This window comes from Diabrotica virgifera, chromosome 7 (assembly GCF_917563875.1).
Source record: "Diabrotica virgifera virgifera chromosome 7, PGI_DIABVI_V3a".
Lineage (NCBI taxonomy): Eukaryota > Metazoa > Arthropoda > Insecta > Coleoptera > Chrysomelidae > Diabrotica > Diabrotica virgifera.
In genome coordinates, this window is record NC_065449.1 from 171,821,305 (window position 1) to 171,839,575 (window position 18,271).

General features: G+C 31.1%; 1 protein-coding gene across 2 annotated transcripts in view; it reads right to left on the reverse strand.

Annotated features, from left to right (window-relative positions):
- LOC114329414 (uncharacterized G-patch domain protein DDB_G0278987) overlaps positions 1-18,271 on the reverse strand; it is a 55,503-nt gene that overhangs the window by 34,815 nt on the left and 2,417 nt on the right. For both annotated transcript variants that reach the window (XM_028278505.2, XM_028278504.2), the window contains exon 3: positions 4,490-4,796. In XM_028278505.2, coding sequence (XP_028134306.1) covers positions 4,490-4,591 — 102 coding nt within the window. In that variant the 5' untranslated portion in view covers positions 4,592-4,796. The remainder of the gene's footprint in view (positions 1-4,489; positions 4,797-18,271) is intronic.

The window sequence follows — 18,271 nt, forward strand, 5'->3', positions numbered from 1 at the left end:
CGGGAAAATTATGCACTTTATAACATAAACTTATTAAACATTTGTTAAAGTACTTAGAAATATCTATCAAATGAGCTCCCGAACAACTTGTTAGCATTAAAATTTATGCTGCAAAATTTTTTCAAAATTTATCTTTTAAAAATTTTCCAAAAAATCTTATTGTTTTTTTTAACAACTCCGTCAATTTTTATATTAGGTTCGCCTAAAAACCATATAAAGCTAATAATTTTAAAATTCTGATTTTTTTAAATTATACCTTTTTTTCAAAAATATGCAGTCTAAACCGGTCAAAATTGTTGAAATCATCACTTATGCTAATATAAAGAAATTCTTGTGAGGATTACTATAACTTTTAATTTTTGTGGAAATGGCATATGTTTTTTTTCCAATTTCTCCTAAACAATTCGAAAAGGTTCTTTTATTTTCATCATAACTTGCTTAATTTTAATGCTATTAACTTCTTCTGGAGCTCATTTGATAGGTACATATTCCGAAGTACTTTGACAAGTACTTAGCAGATATATTTTATAAAATGCATCGGTTTCCCATTATTTAAGCTTGAATACTTAGATTTGAGTACTCGTCGGAAAATTATACATTCAATTGCCCATAACTTACTTTGAATTATCTATAGTTTAGTTCTTTAAGTGAGGATTGTATTCAATTTTTTATTAACTTCAATTTTAGTGATTATAATTTTTTTGTAAAAGCTTATAGTTTTTGAGTTACAACGTGAAAAAAGCTCTAAAACATGCATTGTTTTACGAAAAAATAAAATCTTTATCTTTAATAACTCAAATAGTATTGATTTATATTAATAACTTTATATAACAAATTTTGCTTAGAATTTGTCCCTCTATCGATTTATGGTATTATTTTTAATAAAATAATTTTCACTCCCGAGAAGGGGTTGCATCCACCCCCAGGGTAAAAGCGCAAGTTTGCATCATGTCACCTTACCTTTGTTCCTTGAGGTATCCTCTAACTACTCACAAATTTTCATGAAAATCGATGAAGGTTCAACGAAATCGGAGGTGAAAACCTTCAGTGACTGCACTAATATCCAAATGAAATTTGGTAGGTTTTAAGACCTGGTGACCTGTATTCCCCGTCATACAGGTAGTATGATGGGTAATAGTACCCGTATGCATGCCAATGGTGAATATAAAATTCTTAATTGTATGTCAAAAAATGCGCAATAACTACCTCTTAAAATCTACCAAATTTCATTTGTATATCTCAAATGGTTTTAGAGAAATAAATATATCGTCAGTTTGTAAAAAAATTTAACATCCAGGATCTCTGAAACGAAGCATTTGCGGACATATGTTAATAAAGCAAACAGTCATTATTTTTTCACGCAGAATTGCCACTTAAAGTTTGCCGCACTTATTTAGAAACACCCTATATTGGTGAAGATGGCTAGTTGCTAAAACATTTTAATTATCCAACATAAGGGTATGAATAAAAAAAACAGGATGTTAGGAAAAGCTGAGGCTATAGTTAGGTTTTAATTTCAGTATTTTATAGATGCTAAAATATTCCACAGGGTGTGGTGAAGTTTGAGACAAAAACACAGTTTGATGGTACACCCGGTATACAATGACAATTTATACTACCTGTCTAAAGTGCATTCATATAGCAAATTCCCAACTATAAACAAACGCATGTGTTACTATTCGCCCTCTCATTCGTCAAGAGGCTATTAAATGTAATTTATTGCCCTAAACGAGGCGGGTTCTCATTTTACAGGTCCAAACTTGTCAGTCAGCAAATTCAAATCGTATGTAATGTGTTGGTTTTTAAGATAATACTATTTTGTGTTATATGTATTTCACAGTAGTTATTGTTGAGTTATTAATTAATACTGGTCGTGTTTTATAGTTTTTTTTTATAAGTTTTATAGTGTGCAGTCTGTTTAATGACCTTTTAATATACATAAACAAAGTATTTATTGTTCAAAAGTAAAAATAGCTTGTGGTAATCACTTTTATAAAGGTAAGAAAACCCAAACTTTTAATTTATTGATGTTTCAAAAAGTTTTATTTCCTTTTCTGGTCATGAAAAATATACAGACTGCAGTTTCATAATAGTCCATTCACTCACGGTAAAATATATGATACACCTCAGTTCAGTACGACCCTGTTTAGCTTCCATGTGCGTATGTTTACAGTTGGGAATCTGTAAAATGAATACAGTTTAGCAACAATATTATTACAGCGATACTGTTAAAGAACTATAACATATTAAATAACATATATATTAACATATAACTATTATATAACATATTAAAAATCACTTAAATCGGACAACACGTTTAGGAAATTCGAGACATCAAAAATGGCCCATTTTATGGTGTGCCGTTTTTCGTGTCAGTCAGTGTATATTAGCCCCGACTACTATCTCATATAGAGATTGGTTAATAGTCCAGGGCGCATCTGTTTTGAGATGGACGTTGAGAGGTGACTCAAATTTTTTTGCACAAATTGCTTGAAAATAACTCAAAATAATAATATTTGAGTTATCCTCCCACTCAAAATGGTCCGGAACATTGTTTAAATAATCAAAATGTCAAAATATGAAGGAAACATTCGATTTTTTTTATTGGTTTTTTTGATTATAACTTTAAACCTATTCATTTCTGAGAAAAGTTGGACTGACATAAAAGTTGCGTAATTAAATTTCCTACAATATAGACTTGACTAAAAATTTAAAAAATAGTCACCCTTGTTGCAAAATAGCAAGAATTGCGAAAAAAAAACCATACAAAAACAAGTATTCGCATTTTACGTTTTTCAACCATTTATGCTACACCTAGGACCTTCATATTTTACCCAGAAAAACTTTATGATATAGTAAAACAATACTGTAAATTTCATTAAGATCGGTTTAATAAATTTTGCAAAATAAATTTTGCAATGCAGCTTTCGCAAAAAAAATTCATTTTTTTTAAATGTTGCAGGACTGAAAATAAAGCTGATAGCAAGTTGAATTTTTTTTCTTATAGAAGTGTACTGTAACTTTCATTTGCAATTTGCAAAATTAAAATCGATTAATTACCGCGGCGTCAGGAAATTTTTTAAATAAACATTAATTTTTGGTGCTACGCACAGGACAGCGGTGTTCGATTCATACAAGTTGATTTCCACCAAAATTTCTTCCAATCTTTATTTAATATATTATTTTCTTACTCTATATTTTGTTGTATTTTAATATTTTAATTCCACAAAAATCAAACTAATTTTATTATTGTTTGTGAAATATTAGGTTTGTTTCAGCAAACAGTCAAACTAGTCAGAACCCGTCAGCAAACAGTTGGTCAGTGAGAGAATATAATACAGTCACCAGTGCTATCCCATCTACTCACACTGGTCGACTATTCGCTATGGTTTCAAACCGTTTGAAACTGATGCTAGAACAAACCTATTGTTTAAACAATTACATATGTTTAAAAATAATAAACTTTTATTCTCTAAGTTAAAATATATGAACAAAAAAGTTTTTGCTAAAAAAAGTGTTATTTCAAAGGATAGATTATGTGTTTTTATTTTGCAATAAACAAATTTATTTATTTATATCGAAATGTAATAAAAATTAAAATGTATCAATCATTATCAAAGGTCATTGGAATGCCCAATCTGAGCAAACTACCCGCTGTCCTGCGCGTAGCACCAATAATTAATGTTTATTTAAAAAAATTCCTGACGCCTTGGTAGTTAATCGATTTTAGTTTTGCAAATAAAAGGTACAGTACACTTCTATAAGCAAAAAAATTCAACTTGCTATCTGCTTAATTTTCAGTCCTGTAACATTTTGAAAAAATGAATTTTTGGATTGCAAAATTTATTTTGCAAAATCCATTAAACCGATCTTAATGAAATTTACAGTATTGTTTTACAGTATCAAAGTTTTTCTGAGTCAAATATGAAGGTCCTAAGTGTAGCATAAATGGTTGAAAAACGTAAAATGCCAATACTTGTTTTCGTATGGTTTTTTCGCAATTATTGCTATTTTGCAACAAGGGTGACTATTTTTTAAAATTTTAACTAATTTTATATTGTAGGAAATTTAATTACGCAACTTTTATGTTAGTACATGTTTTCTCGGAAAAGAATACTTTTAAAGTTATAATCAAAAACGAAGAAAAAAATCGAATTTCTCCTTCATTTTTTGACATTTTGATTATTTAAACAATTTAAACAATGTTCCGGACCTTTTTGAGAGGGAGGATAACTCAAATATTATTATTTGAGTTATTTTCAAGCAATTTCTGCAAAAAAATTTGAGTCACCTCTTAACGTCCAAATGTACTAATATTTTTACAGATGCGCCCTGGTCTAAACTTAATTGGAAGCACGTAGTAAAGATCCATAGAACTAACAACAATTTTTAAAATTTGAAGTAGTTATATTGGTGTTTTGGATTAAAGATTAACAAGTTGATATGTTGAGGCTTTCAGATAAAGCATTGTATAAAAGTGTTAACTCACCGCTTCATTATTAAATGAAATCCAGTCATCATCTACATCAAAGTCATCATCAGGTCCCAGGTCTCCCTGGTCAAAAGGATTGCCTAAAAATTGGGGAGGCATGTTTTCCTTACTTTTGATTCAACAAGCTCTCTAAAGAATTTGTGGAGTATTCTGCTGGCTTCTTTTCTTTCTTTTGTTTGTTACTCTGCTTGCAACTTTTGATTTTGATGAGTTTGTTCTGTATCTTTTTCTCCTTTAAAATGGGTAATGCTTCCTTTAATTTTTCACTATTCTCAAAGTGAACTATACACCAATTTGCAGATTTCTAAAAGTAAATAACATCAATATTTCACGATCTCGATCATTAGATGATAAAACAATAATTTTACATGATAAAACTAAAAATTGAAAATCAAAACGTCGTAAGTCGATTTTTGGTCCATTATTACTTTTATACTTTGTTGGTTTATACTTTTACATATCTTTTAAACTACGAAAGCTTGTAAGTCAATATTTAAATTTAATGGTACTAGCGACATCTACAAAATCCTCATAAGTAAGATTTTAAGTTACAAAACCTCGTAAGTTGCATTTTTATGAGACAAAACCTCGTAAGTTTAATGACAGCTTAAGATTTTAAGTAACAAAACCTCGTAAGTCGCTCTTTGACAAAAAGAAACAATATTACTGAATTTTACTTAATGGTAATGGAATCGTTACATAAAAAGAATCCTACACACACAAAATGAATCAATTGAATCTTACATAAAGAAGCCAAAATGTTTTTCGTCTCTCCTCTAAAGTTACATAAAACTGACTTACGAGGTTTTGCAGTTTAACCGTCGATATGTCAGAACAATGATCTCCACAAATGATTACTACTAACACATTCTCTCTCCATTGCTATTTAACTTTTACACAGAAGTTATTATGCAAGAGATACTGGACAATGAAACTGCTGGTGTTGTAGTAACCAGAATTCCCATTATAGGCTATTGATTATGTATTCTAGAAAGGAACTACAACGTTAACGGGGTTTTATTGTTTCATATAATCAATGGACCGAAATATATATGAAATATATAATCAATATATGAAAAAACCGGAGAGTGCTACCATTTAAAGGGGTGCGTTTTTGAGAAAGGGGTGAATTAGTCCCTAGGCACAGAGCGAATTAGGGCGAGTTCAATGGACATTTGGTATAAATATGTCTACAGGAAAATATTGTTCCAGGTTAAATTTACTATCAAAACATCACATTTGAAAGTCAAAAATATATTCAAAAGAACAGCAAGAAAAAAACATGAAAGATAGCAATTTTGTTTTTTGCCCCATAACTTTTTTTCTACGGGGATATAAGTATAGGCATTGTTTCACACAAAAAAACTGCCATCCTTCCTTTTTAAAATGACGTTTGGTAGAAGTCTCTATAATTTATAATTTCCAAAATATGATTTTTCAAATTTTGCCACTCACAGCGATTTAGGCCCATTCTCCTTGTTACTTTTCAAACATTTTTCTGCATCTTTTTTCTACATTTAGTAGGAAGAGTTAATTACCTTTAAAGTCATCTATTGTATGACTATTTTTAAGCAAGATATGGTTGTTCAAAATTTTATACTTTTAATGATTTTTGATATATTTTATGATTATTTTTAAATTTCTCATTATAACTTTTTTATTGTATATTTAGGTATATATGTTACAGTTTAAGTTGATTCTCAGTTAGAGTTGACTCCAACTAGTTGGAGTCAACTCCAACTGAAACGAGCAGTAAAAGTTGATTTTAAAAATTTAAATCAACTTTTACTAGTTGGAGTTGACTCTTCCTGGATCGATTCAGTAAATGTTGATTATACGAGAATCTCAAGTGCATTTTTGATGAGTGTACGTTTCTTTGTTTTGACCGTTTCAACTACTTATTAGTATAGTCTGTAACGTCGCCCCCGTTAGGTAAATTATTCTGATTCGATTTTTTTGCACAAACTTACTCAAACAAATACATCCGTATAACAATCCATAACAAATACACAGGGTGTCACGCGGTACCGCGGTCGAAAAATTGTTTAACCAATTTCAGTAAAGTCAGTCAGTAAAGTGACTCTTTATCGAACGAGTCTGATATTACGAGCAGAGGAACAGACGCGTTCGATAAAGAGTATTGAGGTGGTGCGTACAAAATTGTATCGTCAATCATAAAAAACATTAACACTTACTTACAACTTTGAGGAATTTTTTTTAATTTTAGACGAAATAAAAAATTCGAATGACAGTAATGACAGATGACTTTTGCATGATGGCCGGTTTTGATGTTTAATCGATAGTTATCAATATTGTATACCTACCTCAGTGGTTCCCAACCTTTTATGTCTGGCGACCCACCTTCTGATGTTTTTTCATATTCGCGACCCATCTCTCACCCATGATGATAGGCTATTCTGTACTCTGTACGTCACTCGGCTACTGTAAGAGCCACGCCGCGACACACCTGAAATCTGCCCGCGACCCACCGGTTGGGAAACGCTACCTAATTACTAAATCTGTAAAGTTTTGATTTATTTTGTATGAATATAATTGCGAAACACGACAGAATTTTACTTTTTGACATAAATTTTATTAATAATAAGATAAATTTTGTACAATATTTTAATAATTAAAGTAAATAAATTTTAATTTCACTCAAATAAATAATCGATTGCTGCCATTGACCACTTACATTCAATCTCGGTTAATTTGATTAATTATCGCGGCAGGTAAAGTAACATTCTTCTTTCAATAAAACAAAGTGTTACTTTACTGCCGAAAATGAGGGCAAATGAGTACAATAATGAATGATTTTAGTGACGTTTGGCGATAAACAATTATTTTAACAAATTCGCAAAAATAAATTTTTTCACTTCGTACAAATTTTTTTTAGATCCTTTGGGCTTTTTTTTCTCTAAAATTGACTGTTGTCGAGTTATTAGCGACTTAAAATTTGAAAAACGCCAAAATAACCATTTTCAAGGTTTAATAACTCGGTTAAAGATAATTATTGTGAAAGTCGAGCGAGCGGCCGTGGAGTAACGGCATAATCGCTGGCCTCATACGCCAGTGCACGTGAGTTCGAGCCCTGTTAAAGACAAACCATTTTCATTTCCAATAATGACACGAGCAGTCATTAGCGTTAAAGTCGAGCGAGCGGCCGTGGAGTAACGGCATAATCGCTGGCCTCATACGCCAGTGCACGTGAGTTCGAGCCCTGTTAAAGGCAAACCATTTTCATTTCCAATAATGACACGAGCCGTCTCACCGTGCTTCGGAGAGCACGTTAAGCCGTCGGTCCACCTGGGCTAGTGTACATCGACACTAGTTACTTGAAACAGGGTTAAAGATGTAATTGGCGCCGGAACTGTCCGAAAGGCAAAAATGCCATACGATATTATATATTATGAAAGTCAGAAACTAAAAAAAATCAAAGATTAAAGCTACCTTTTTAAGATCCTGAAGAAATTTTTGTCATTATTTCATTAAAAAGATATTATTTTTTTTTAATTATCAACAATGAGCGCTAACCGTGTATTGAGGCGGCCGTCAATGTGAGTGCGAGTGAGATTCACCATTGGACGGCTGGAATGGTGCATCTCTTTAGCACTCACCATTGACGGCCGCCTAATACGCACTTAGCGCTCATTGTTAATAATTAAAGATAAAGCTTAGTAATAAAATAGTGACAAAAATTTCTGCTGGATCTTGTAGAGGGGGCTATAAACTTTAATTTGGTCACTTTCTGACTTTCATAATAATGGATTTTAACCGAGTTATTAAGCCTTGAAAATTGCTATTTTCGCATTTTTCAAATTTTAAATCGCGTATAACTCGACAACAATCAATTTTAGAGAAAAATCACAAAATACCTTTTTTCTACGAGCGTGCAAAAATGTCTACTTTCGCGAACGCGTTTTTCTTTTTCGCATGCGTTTTACGTTTCCGCACGCGTGTTAATTTAGATATGTTAATATGGCTTTAAAGTAATTATAATACATACAATAAACTAATATTTAGATATTATTTACTAATTTATTTCAAATATATCTTATTGTGTTCATGTTTTAATGAAATTAACGCGAGAATTCGATGAAATAAAATAATTTTGACATAATATTCGAAAGTCAAATCAGTAGACAATAACAGTGGTTTTGAATCGTCGTCATGGAAACCAAGATCGTCGTCATGCTAACCAATTATGCTGAAAGTTTGGTTTTAACAACCTTGCCAAAGAATTAATTTGTGTATGTATTTTCATATTAATTAAATTAATTGATTAGGATTTGGTCATTTTTTAAAGACTCGTAGAAAAAATATTGTTCCTAACGCTTGCAGAAAGTCTCTTTTCCGCACTCGACTGCTTGCCGAACTCCCGCTTCGCGTCGTTCGGCAAACTGCAGTCGCGTACGGAAAAGTATGACTTTCTGCACTTGTTAGGAAAATAACTATTTTTGGTCAGAATAACCCAAATGATCTAAAAAAATTGTTCGAAGTGAAAAAATTATTTTTGTGAATTTGTCTAAAAAAAATTGTTTAAACAATTTATCGATCAAGGTACTGCCTGGCACCCAGTATTTGTTATAAGGACTTCTTTTTGGGTAAGTTTGTGCAAAAAATTCGAATCGGAGTAATTTACCTAACGGGGGCGACGATACAGGCTAGCCTAATTTGAACATATTCAGTAACATTTAATTTCTAGAATCGGCTGTTTGTGTGAATCAGAATCAACTTTTACTAAATGGCATTGGGAAGAGTATACTTTTCCTAGTTGGAGTCTACTTTTACTAGTAAATGTTGAATATAAATCTTCATTTTATATTTATAATCAACTTTTACTGAAACCAGCCGTTAGAGTTGACTCCAACTAGTTGGAGTCAACTCCAACTGGATAATCAACTTGAACTGTAACATATACACTGTCAAATAAAAAAGAAAGCTTATTTTCTTTACTTTAAAATACTGTATTGTAAAAAATTCTAGGGCTATTTTTAAACAAGATATGCTGTTTCAAAATGTGACATATACACATGTAATAAGTCCCACTACGTTGGAACCATATGGACAACTTTTTTATTATTAACTTTACGAAAAATAATTGTTCTTTATAAAATGCTCTGCATAGTCTAAAACCTAAGATACAATCATCAGATATAAAATTTTATAAATAGTGTACAGGGTATGTTAAAAAATATGAATTTCGCTCAAGAGAAGTACCTTTATATTTCACAATATCGAAAAGCGTTATTAAGGCCGGCCATTGGTAATGTTATAAGTATAGCCGATCCCATCACCTTTATAAAGTACACCACTCATAATCTAGAGCATATATGTATACCGAAAAATGCTTAACCTACTAACAATATATGTCGCTAGTTCCAGCCATATTTTTGTTATCCTACCTGTTGTGTATTGTTTATAAAAAAATGTGAAAGTTTTGCTTTTTTCTCAATAAATATAAGAGCGTTTATATCTAAATTACTTAAGTATTTAAATGAATTTCATGATAAAATTCCGTTTAGCACTACAGTAGAAGTAATGGAAGGATATAACGTTAAAAAAATGTGAATTAATAAAGTACTTTTTGTGTGGTGTACTTTTAAAATAAATTTCTGAAATTAATAGAAATTGGCATGTGAAACGTAAATATTCGACATATAATACGAATACAGTATAGGAATCTGTAAGAATCTAAGCTCTGTTAATGTAGCCATTATGTATAAGATGGCGCTACGAAAAATATTATATACATGTGCAAAATTCAGGAGCGGTATGGCCCGTTTGAAACTTTCCTTTGGAAATTTCGGTACTGTATAGAGAGTAATACCGTTTTGAGGGATGCGAGTGGTTCATTATTGCGTACTTGGAATAATATCAGGGCCCCGTAACCGGGCGTGCAACGCGTGCGGTGCACGCGTGCGTAACCCCAATGGGGCGCCAAACCGAAGGATTGGTAAATAAGAAATATTTATTTTAAATGAGATAATCATTTTTATATACAATTTTATTTATTTCATGAACAGCTAGAGAAATCTCAAAAATCAAATATTGTGTTATTACTGAAAAAATGATTATTATTCCCGTCCTGAAATGTTGAACGTACTCCGTCTAAAATATATTACATTTTATTGTCCCTTCCTAATTTTTTTCTTTGAAGTATGTAGATAGATTGAATTACGCTTGCCATATGAAAATCAAACATCAAATCACACTCCTTGACGACTAGAAACATAAATTAGTACCCATAACGCAACTTAGCAGTTTTATTCCTATAAAGTGAATCTTTTACTCTAATGATAATTACCCTTAAGTAAACACATACTCTATGAATTATGATTATGTATTTAACTTGGGTATTACCTTTTCCCGTAAAATTAATAATGTATTAATAATAATTAAAATTAATAATTAATAAAATTAATATGAAACCATATGGTTGCTAGTTATGCAGACACCCTATATAAAATTTGTTTGAAAACTTTGATATAACAAAATATTATTGTTTATTTACTTGAATGTATATTTTTAATTTAATACACAGGGTGCTTCATTCATGTTGCAAAAAAATTTAAGGGGAAAGACGCAAAATGTCGCCTCTCAAAATTTTCCTGTGTTTTAAATGTGTTCATTTTTTTCGAATACTGAGAAAACTAATAAGTATTTTTAAAAAAATTAAACGCAGAATGAAAGAAAACGTTATTGCCGAGGGCCGACAGTCCCTTAGAATAAATAAAAAGTTTCTTTTGAATTAAATATTTGCAATTCACTAAATTTTCTCTGTTTTCACTAAGTTTTCAGGAGAAGTTTTTTCAGGAGAAGAATAGGAGAAGTTTTAATTGTAGAACAGTTTAAAAATTTGGAACGTCAGATTACGAAAACGCTCCATGTATTTTTTCGAACAGAACTTCCAATTGATTTGTTACTGTTTCATTAAACTCTCATGCAAAAATCATATTGCTATTTATCAAAAATATAATTCCTGCCATTTGACATGTTCTTCGTGTTAAACTTATTAAAATGCCCAGTTGGTGATAATACCAGTCTGATTTTTGCATAAGAGTTTAATGAAATCGTAACAAATCAAAGTTCTGTCAGACAAAATACATGGAACGTTTTCGTAGTCTGATGTTCCAAATTTTTAACCTGTTCCACAATTAAAGCTTCGCCTGTTTCAGTGTTCCCGTACATCAAAGTTTGTCCGACTAGACACAGTTAAGTTAAAAATTTTCAGCTTGTTATTAATCAACTTCTTTTTTGTACGCGAGATCCAAGCCTATAATTCAAATTTAACTTATAAATAAGTGATTTTTACTCAGGTCAGCCGTTATGATGAAACATTTTATTTTAGGGAATATAGTATGGTATAGTTAGACCCATACCCAGACATCCAAAGTGAAAGTTATCCTCCAACACCAAATTGTTCTATATGGTCCACATAATGTTCAGAAAAAAGTCACACCATTTTGAGCGTCGGGTTTGGGGGGGAGAGGGGGGAGAAATCGGTAAATTCGTAGTTTTTTACGTTTTTCGTCAATATTTCTAAAACTATGCGATTTAGCATGAACAACCTTCTATACAAAATTGTTCTACATTAAATTTGAAACAAAAAAGGTCCTATGCATAACCCTTCTAAAATGAACGGTTCCAAAGTTACGGAGGTAGTATGTTATAATTGGTCCAAAAAAGGCCTAACCCAGACATCCGAAGTAAAAGTTTTCCTGCAACACCAAATTGTTATATATGGTCCACATATGAGTGATCGCGTCTAACCTTAATTTATACCGTTTTTTTTTTAGTTGTTATATGCATGTTTATCCGATTTTTTTGCCGGTACGGCGAGCTCTATTTCAAAAATCTTCTAGTTTCCTCCAAATAATATTTTTTCTAGATTTTTTGTGATATTCTAAATAAAATAAGTTTCTTGACATTTTTCTCCAAAGTTAATGGTTTTAAAGTTATAAGCGATTTAAATCCGAAAAATGCCAAAACGCATTTTTGGATTTTAAATCGCTTATAACTTTAAAACTGTTAACTTTTGAGAAAAATGTCAAGAAACTTATTTTATTTAAAATGTCCCAAAAAATCTAGAAAAAATATTTTTTGGAGGAAAACTGGAGATTTTTGAAATAGAGCGCGCCGCACCGACAAAAAAATCGGATGGACATGTATATTTAACAATTAAAACACGACGGTTTAAATTAGGGTTAGACACAATCACTCTTTAGAATCTTCAAGCTGAATGTTTAAACTTCAATCTAAGAATCTGGCAACCTCAAAAGTTCTAATTTAAATATGAGTTTTTAGGCCTCGTAAATGAGCATTTTCGCACTTTTCAGATTTTAAATCGCCTATAACTCGAAAACTATCAATTTTTGAAAAAAATTAAAAGATACCTTTCTTGTTTAGAATGACCCACTAAACTTAAAAATATATGTTCCGGGGCAAAAAAACGTGATCTTTTCTATTTGTTTATAAAAATTGTTTAAACAGTTTCTGCCCAAAAATTCCGCCCGGCACCCTTCAGATTTGTTTAGAGGGGACATGTTTGAATAGGAATCCACAAAGAAACCGAATCAGAAATTTTCCCAGACGGGAGCGGTCTCACCACATGGACTAAAATAGATTTCTCCAATACTTTTGGTTTAGATTTTACCACGAGATACGAGCACAGTATTTATCCAAGTAAAATTTTCAGCGAGACCCCGTCCTTAAACCGCCTACTAAAAAATTAAAAGTTCGCACCTGATATATAAAACGATTTCGAGTCATCTTAGCGAGGCCGCACCTGCATACTCTCTGTACTTAACTAAACTATCGACTTACTAAAAATTCTGCCGTTTGCGGCCTCGCTTAGATATCTATTGCGTTATTTCTCCGATAGAGGCAGCATCTCTCGGGAAAGAATCTTTTCTCTCTGTTGCGCCGGCATTTGGGGACCTCTCTTTCATACAACGGCCGGCCTTAAGAAAAGTTATTTGGAATTAAAAACTATGTTATAATATGCAATAATATTCTTCTAATTGAAAAAAAACCAAAGTTTAAAAATTTTCTCAAATTACGGACACCCTTGGATATCCTACAGATATCTTGTTCAAAAATAATCCTAGAATTTTTTGTAATACACCATTTTAAAGTAAACAAAATCAGCTTTTTTTTATTCCGTAATGTATATGTACCTAAATGTACAAGAAAAAAGTCATACTGATTAATTTAAAAAATAATCATTAAAAATATCAAAAATCATTAAAAGCATAAAACCTTGAAAAAGCATAACTTGCTTAAAAATAGCCGTACAACCTAATACAGTAGACCATTTTAAAGCTAATTGACTTCCCTTTATACTAAATGTACCATTGCATATACCTAGAAATGCGTAGAAAAAAGTTACAGAACAATGTTTGCGAAATAATGGGGATAATGGCACAAAAATGCTGTGAGCGGCGAAATTTGAAAAATCCTATTTCGGAAACTGTAAATCCTAGAAACTTTTACCAAACTTCATTTTAAAGAGGAAGAATGGAAGTTATTTTTCGCTAAAGCAATACCTATAGGTACCTATATCCATGTGGAAAAAAGTTATGGGGTAAAAACAAAATTACTTTCTTTAGTGTTTTTTCTTGCTTTTCTTTTGAATATATTTTTGTAAAAGAAAAATATTTTTGACTTTAAAATGTGATACGTATTTCGATAGTAAATTTGACCTGGAACAATTTTCCTGTAGACGTGTTTGTACCAAAAGTGCATATAACTCACACTAATTCACCCTGTGCCTAGGGACTAATTCCCCCTTTCTCAAAAACGCACCCATTTAAATGGAAGCACTCCGCGGTTTTCTCAAACTTAGAGATCCATTGATCATATGAGACAATAAAATCCCGTGAACGTTGTAGTTCCTTTTAGCTCTCTTATTTTGAGCATACTCAATAGCCTATTAACCCGGTCGCTAGTTGAATCTTTCAAGTTTTATTTCGTTAATAAAATAATCTGTTCTTATGATTTCTCGCGTTCTAGAAAAAGTCAATAGTTTACATTTTGACTCATTTAAGTTCAAATCATTATTTTTACAGAATGTGGATATACCTCGAATATCTTGTTGTAAATTAATACAGTCATGTGCGTTTTTTATTGTAAGAAATAATTTTAAAACGTCTGCAAATAGAAGAAACTTGGCAAATTTTATATAATCGGTGATGTCATTTATGAACATAACAAAAAGTAAAAGCCCAAGGATGGAACCTTGCGGTACACCTGGCCTGGTTATAAAACTGTCCGAGTAGCAGTTCGCAAATTTGACTACATTAGTACGGTTGGTAAGGTAAGATTCAAAAAATTTTATAAGCTTGTCAGAAAGTGCATATGACCTCAGTTTTTTTAATAGTACTGAATGATTTACTCTATCAAAGGCTTTTGCTAAATCAGTAAAGATAACATCAACTTGAGAATTATTTATGGATGAAGCAATATAGTGACTGAAAATGCACAGATTTGTTTGAGTTGATTTTTTGTTTATGAAACCATGTTGTTCTTCCATTAAAGTTTTTGAAACATGAGTATACAGTCCATTGTACATATTTTTTTAAAATTTTTGCAAGAGAAGGCAATACTGTTATAGGACGATGATTTGATATTAAACTCGTATTTCCAGATTTGTGGATAGGAGTTATTCTACCTGCCTTAATCGCATCCGGAAACGTGCTTGTCTCTAAACATTTATTAAATATCATTTGTAGGGGATGTAACAACTTCTGAATACGCCTTAAACAGATAAGAAGGAATCCCATCCACACCTATAGCTGCACTACTTTTTAAAGACTTAATTGCAATATTGATTTCTTCTAGAGTTATACAATCAACACATAATTGTTCAAGTCCATATTTCTTGTAGGAGTCTGTTATTATTAAATTAGTGTTAGAATGTATAGATTCAAAATAATGTGCAAACGCATTTGCTATATCACTTTCAGTTAACATTCATCTTCATGTTTATATTTATATGCAAGTGTTGAATTTGATCTTTTCCCTTTTAGGTATTGCCAAAACTCTTTAGGACTATTATTTATATTACCTTCAATATTTTGAATATATTCTCTATAACATTTTTTAATAAGTTTTTTAACATCTTTCCTGATGTCACTCAAATGAAATAAAATTTACATGAATATATTTTCTTGAAATTACACTAATTTCATATTATTGCGCCAACTCTGTATTTTTAATAATAAGAGCGTAAATTGATAAAAATAAATCTAAAATTAAATGGGAATGTACGTCTGTCAAAGAGAGAAAAAAGATTTTGTAATTCGCTTACTCCATAAATCTTGCTGAGGGATTAAGGCACAGGCTCACTCTTATCTTATCCTATTATTATTGATAATAAAGTAGGTATAATTTGGTCAGTTAAGTATACTGCCACTAACAGGCTTAAGCTAAAGGTGAGTAGGCTGTTTTCAATACCTACTAGACTAATATTATTTATGAACGACAGTTTTATGAACTTCAAAAATGCGATATTAATAAACTTTAATTACAGTTAACGCCATAATTAAGCAAAAATCAGAGTTGGCGCAATGGTACGAAATGATTAAAACTCAGAGACCAATATATTCATTTAAATTTTATTTCATTTAAGTGACATTATATTTTCCATAAGATGTGTGCAGTGTCCTTTGTACTAGTACCTTTAAAGTAGTAAAGTTTAAACTAGTAAAATACCCAAAAACGTTTATTTTTTATCTTACTTGTTTTTGTACATTTTTCAATAACACTTTACCAGGAACCTGATATTATCTATCTACAACTACTGTAAAAATTTGGATATTCTACCATCTAAGGATCCAGAGATATTTAACATCAAAAGTTAAAAACCTAGTATTCAGGAAATTGCATAAGCAGATTTTATGTGCTCAAGCAGAACCTGTCACCAAAACTGTCAAAAGTTGAGAGGAGACGTTCAAAAAACAAATAATTTTGTAACTATGGATATTTTCTACTAAAGTAATGTATTATTTATTATTATCGTTGGAAAGAGAAGATTTCAGAGAATAATTTTCAATTACAGTAGAGCGTCGATAATTCGAGTTTAAAAACTTAAAAATTAAAAATTTTTAATTCGAAACGCAAAAAATTATAAAATTAAAAAACATGATCGCGGACCGAATTTTTGGATTTAATATGACAATATGGGCAAAATATGACCGCGGATTTTTGTTTTGTTTATGCAGAAATACATACAATAAGTATATTTGTTTATTATTATTATGCAGGTGTTTTATTTCTTGTAACTAAAACGTATGTACATAATATGTACTATGTTTATGAGCTTTGTATGTATATTGAACATATGTTCGATAATCCGAACAATTTGATAATCTGGACTACCCCTGTACCGATTAGTTCGCATTATCGATGCTCTACTGTATAGTATAACCCAAAAAAAAAAACTTAAAAAATTCAATTTTCAGACTTTAGCTGCCCTTAAATTCAAGACAAATACAGTACTTTATCATATTATTGAAAAAGTAAATATTATTGTATACCTAACGAATATAGACTAGTGATATAACAAATATTTGTATTCGAATTCGCGAAATTTGTGCTAATGTTTTACAAATATGATCAGAAAAAAATTATTTTCAGATATTATGTTCCGAATTTATTCACTTCTCATCTTTTTTCATTAACCCTGGAACAGCACACTGGGGTCTTGAAAACCCAGACAATGTTCAATGTAACTTGCACATGTCTGCGTATTTTGGCGATACCTTGGATGAAATTCAGTTAACAGCCGACTACGTTAGACAATCGCTGCGCCACTTGACTTTGTTGTATAGTTTGCTGTGACGCTTTTAGTGGAGCTGTGGGTACTTCAGACCCCAGTGTGCAGTTGAAGGGTGTTAAAATTTTGAGGTGATTTTTTGTTATTTGCTAGTATGGCAGATTCTAAGAGAAAATATTAGCATCCACTGACAACAAAAGAATTAGAGTGGGATGCTGAAAGGCTGTGGGCGAAAGAAGATGAACCTGAGACCATCGAAGATGATTTTGGAGACTCATCAGATGAAGACGATGATTATGTTCCTGTACAGCATCAATCTGACACTGATAACGAACAAAGTGACGACGATAATGAAGAAGAACAAACAGAACCCAATACCTCACAAAGAAATATCGCCAGTATACTGGGAAAAATTGTTTAGAACATCATACTGTTTACAAAATCAAGCTCAATTATTTTATGTGTGTCAGAACCAAAGTTGAAGTGCCTGGCTAAGCTTAAGAAATAGTTATCTTGTTACAAAATTTATGTTTTATTTTAGTTTAAAGGGTTTTTAAGAGACAAGTTTTATTTCACTGGAATTTTGTTTAATTTTTTTTGGCCATATCTCCATATGTTTAAAAAGTGTAATAAAAGCACTAGATTATGTTTTTTCACATTTATCAGATCTAATGAGAAATGTTTCTTTTGAAATAAACATATTTTGAAAATAACATATTGTTGTTTATTGTTTTGTAAAACATACCGCAGAAAAAATAAATAAATAACATTTATTACTAAAAAAGACAATTAGGGCTTTCGAGACCCCACTGTGCAGTCTACGTTAGATGAACGAACTGTGCTTTTCTAGGGTTAAGAAAAGGTAACTTATCCTCATCTAAACACATTATCTGCCTTTACTTTATTTTATTAGTTGATATTATGCAATAAAGCTTAAGATTCAGATTGATTTACACTAAATATCAATTACAGTCGGAAAAATGAAAGATTACCCATGCACT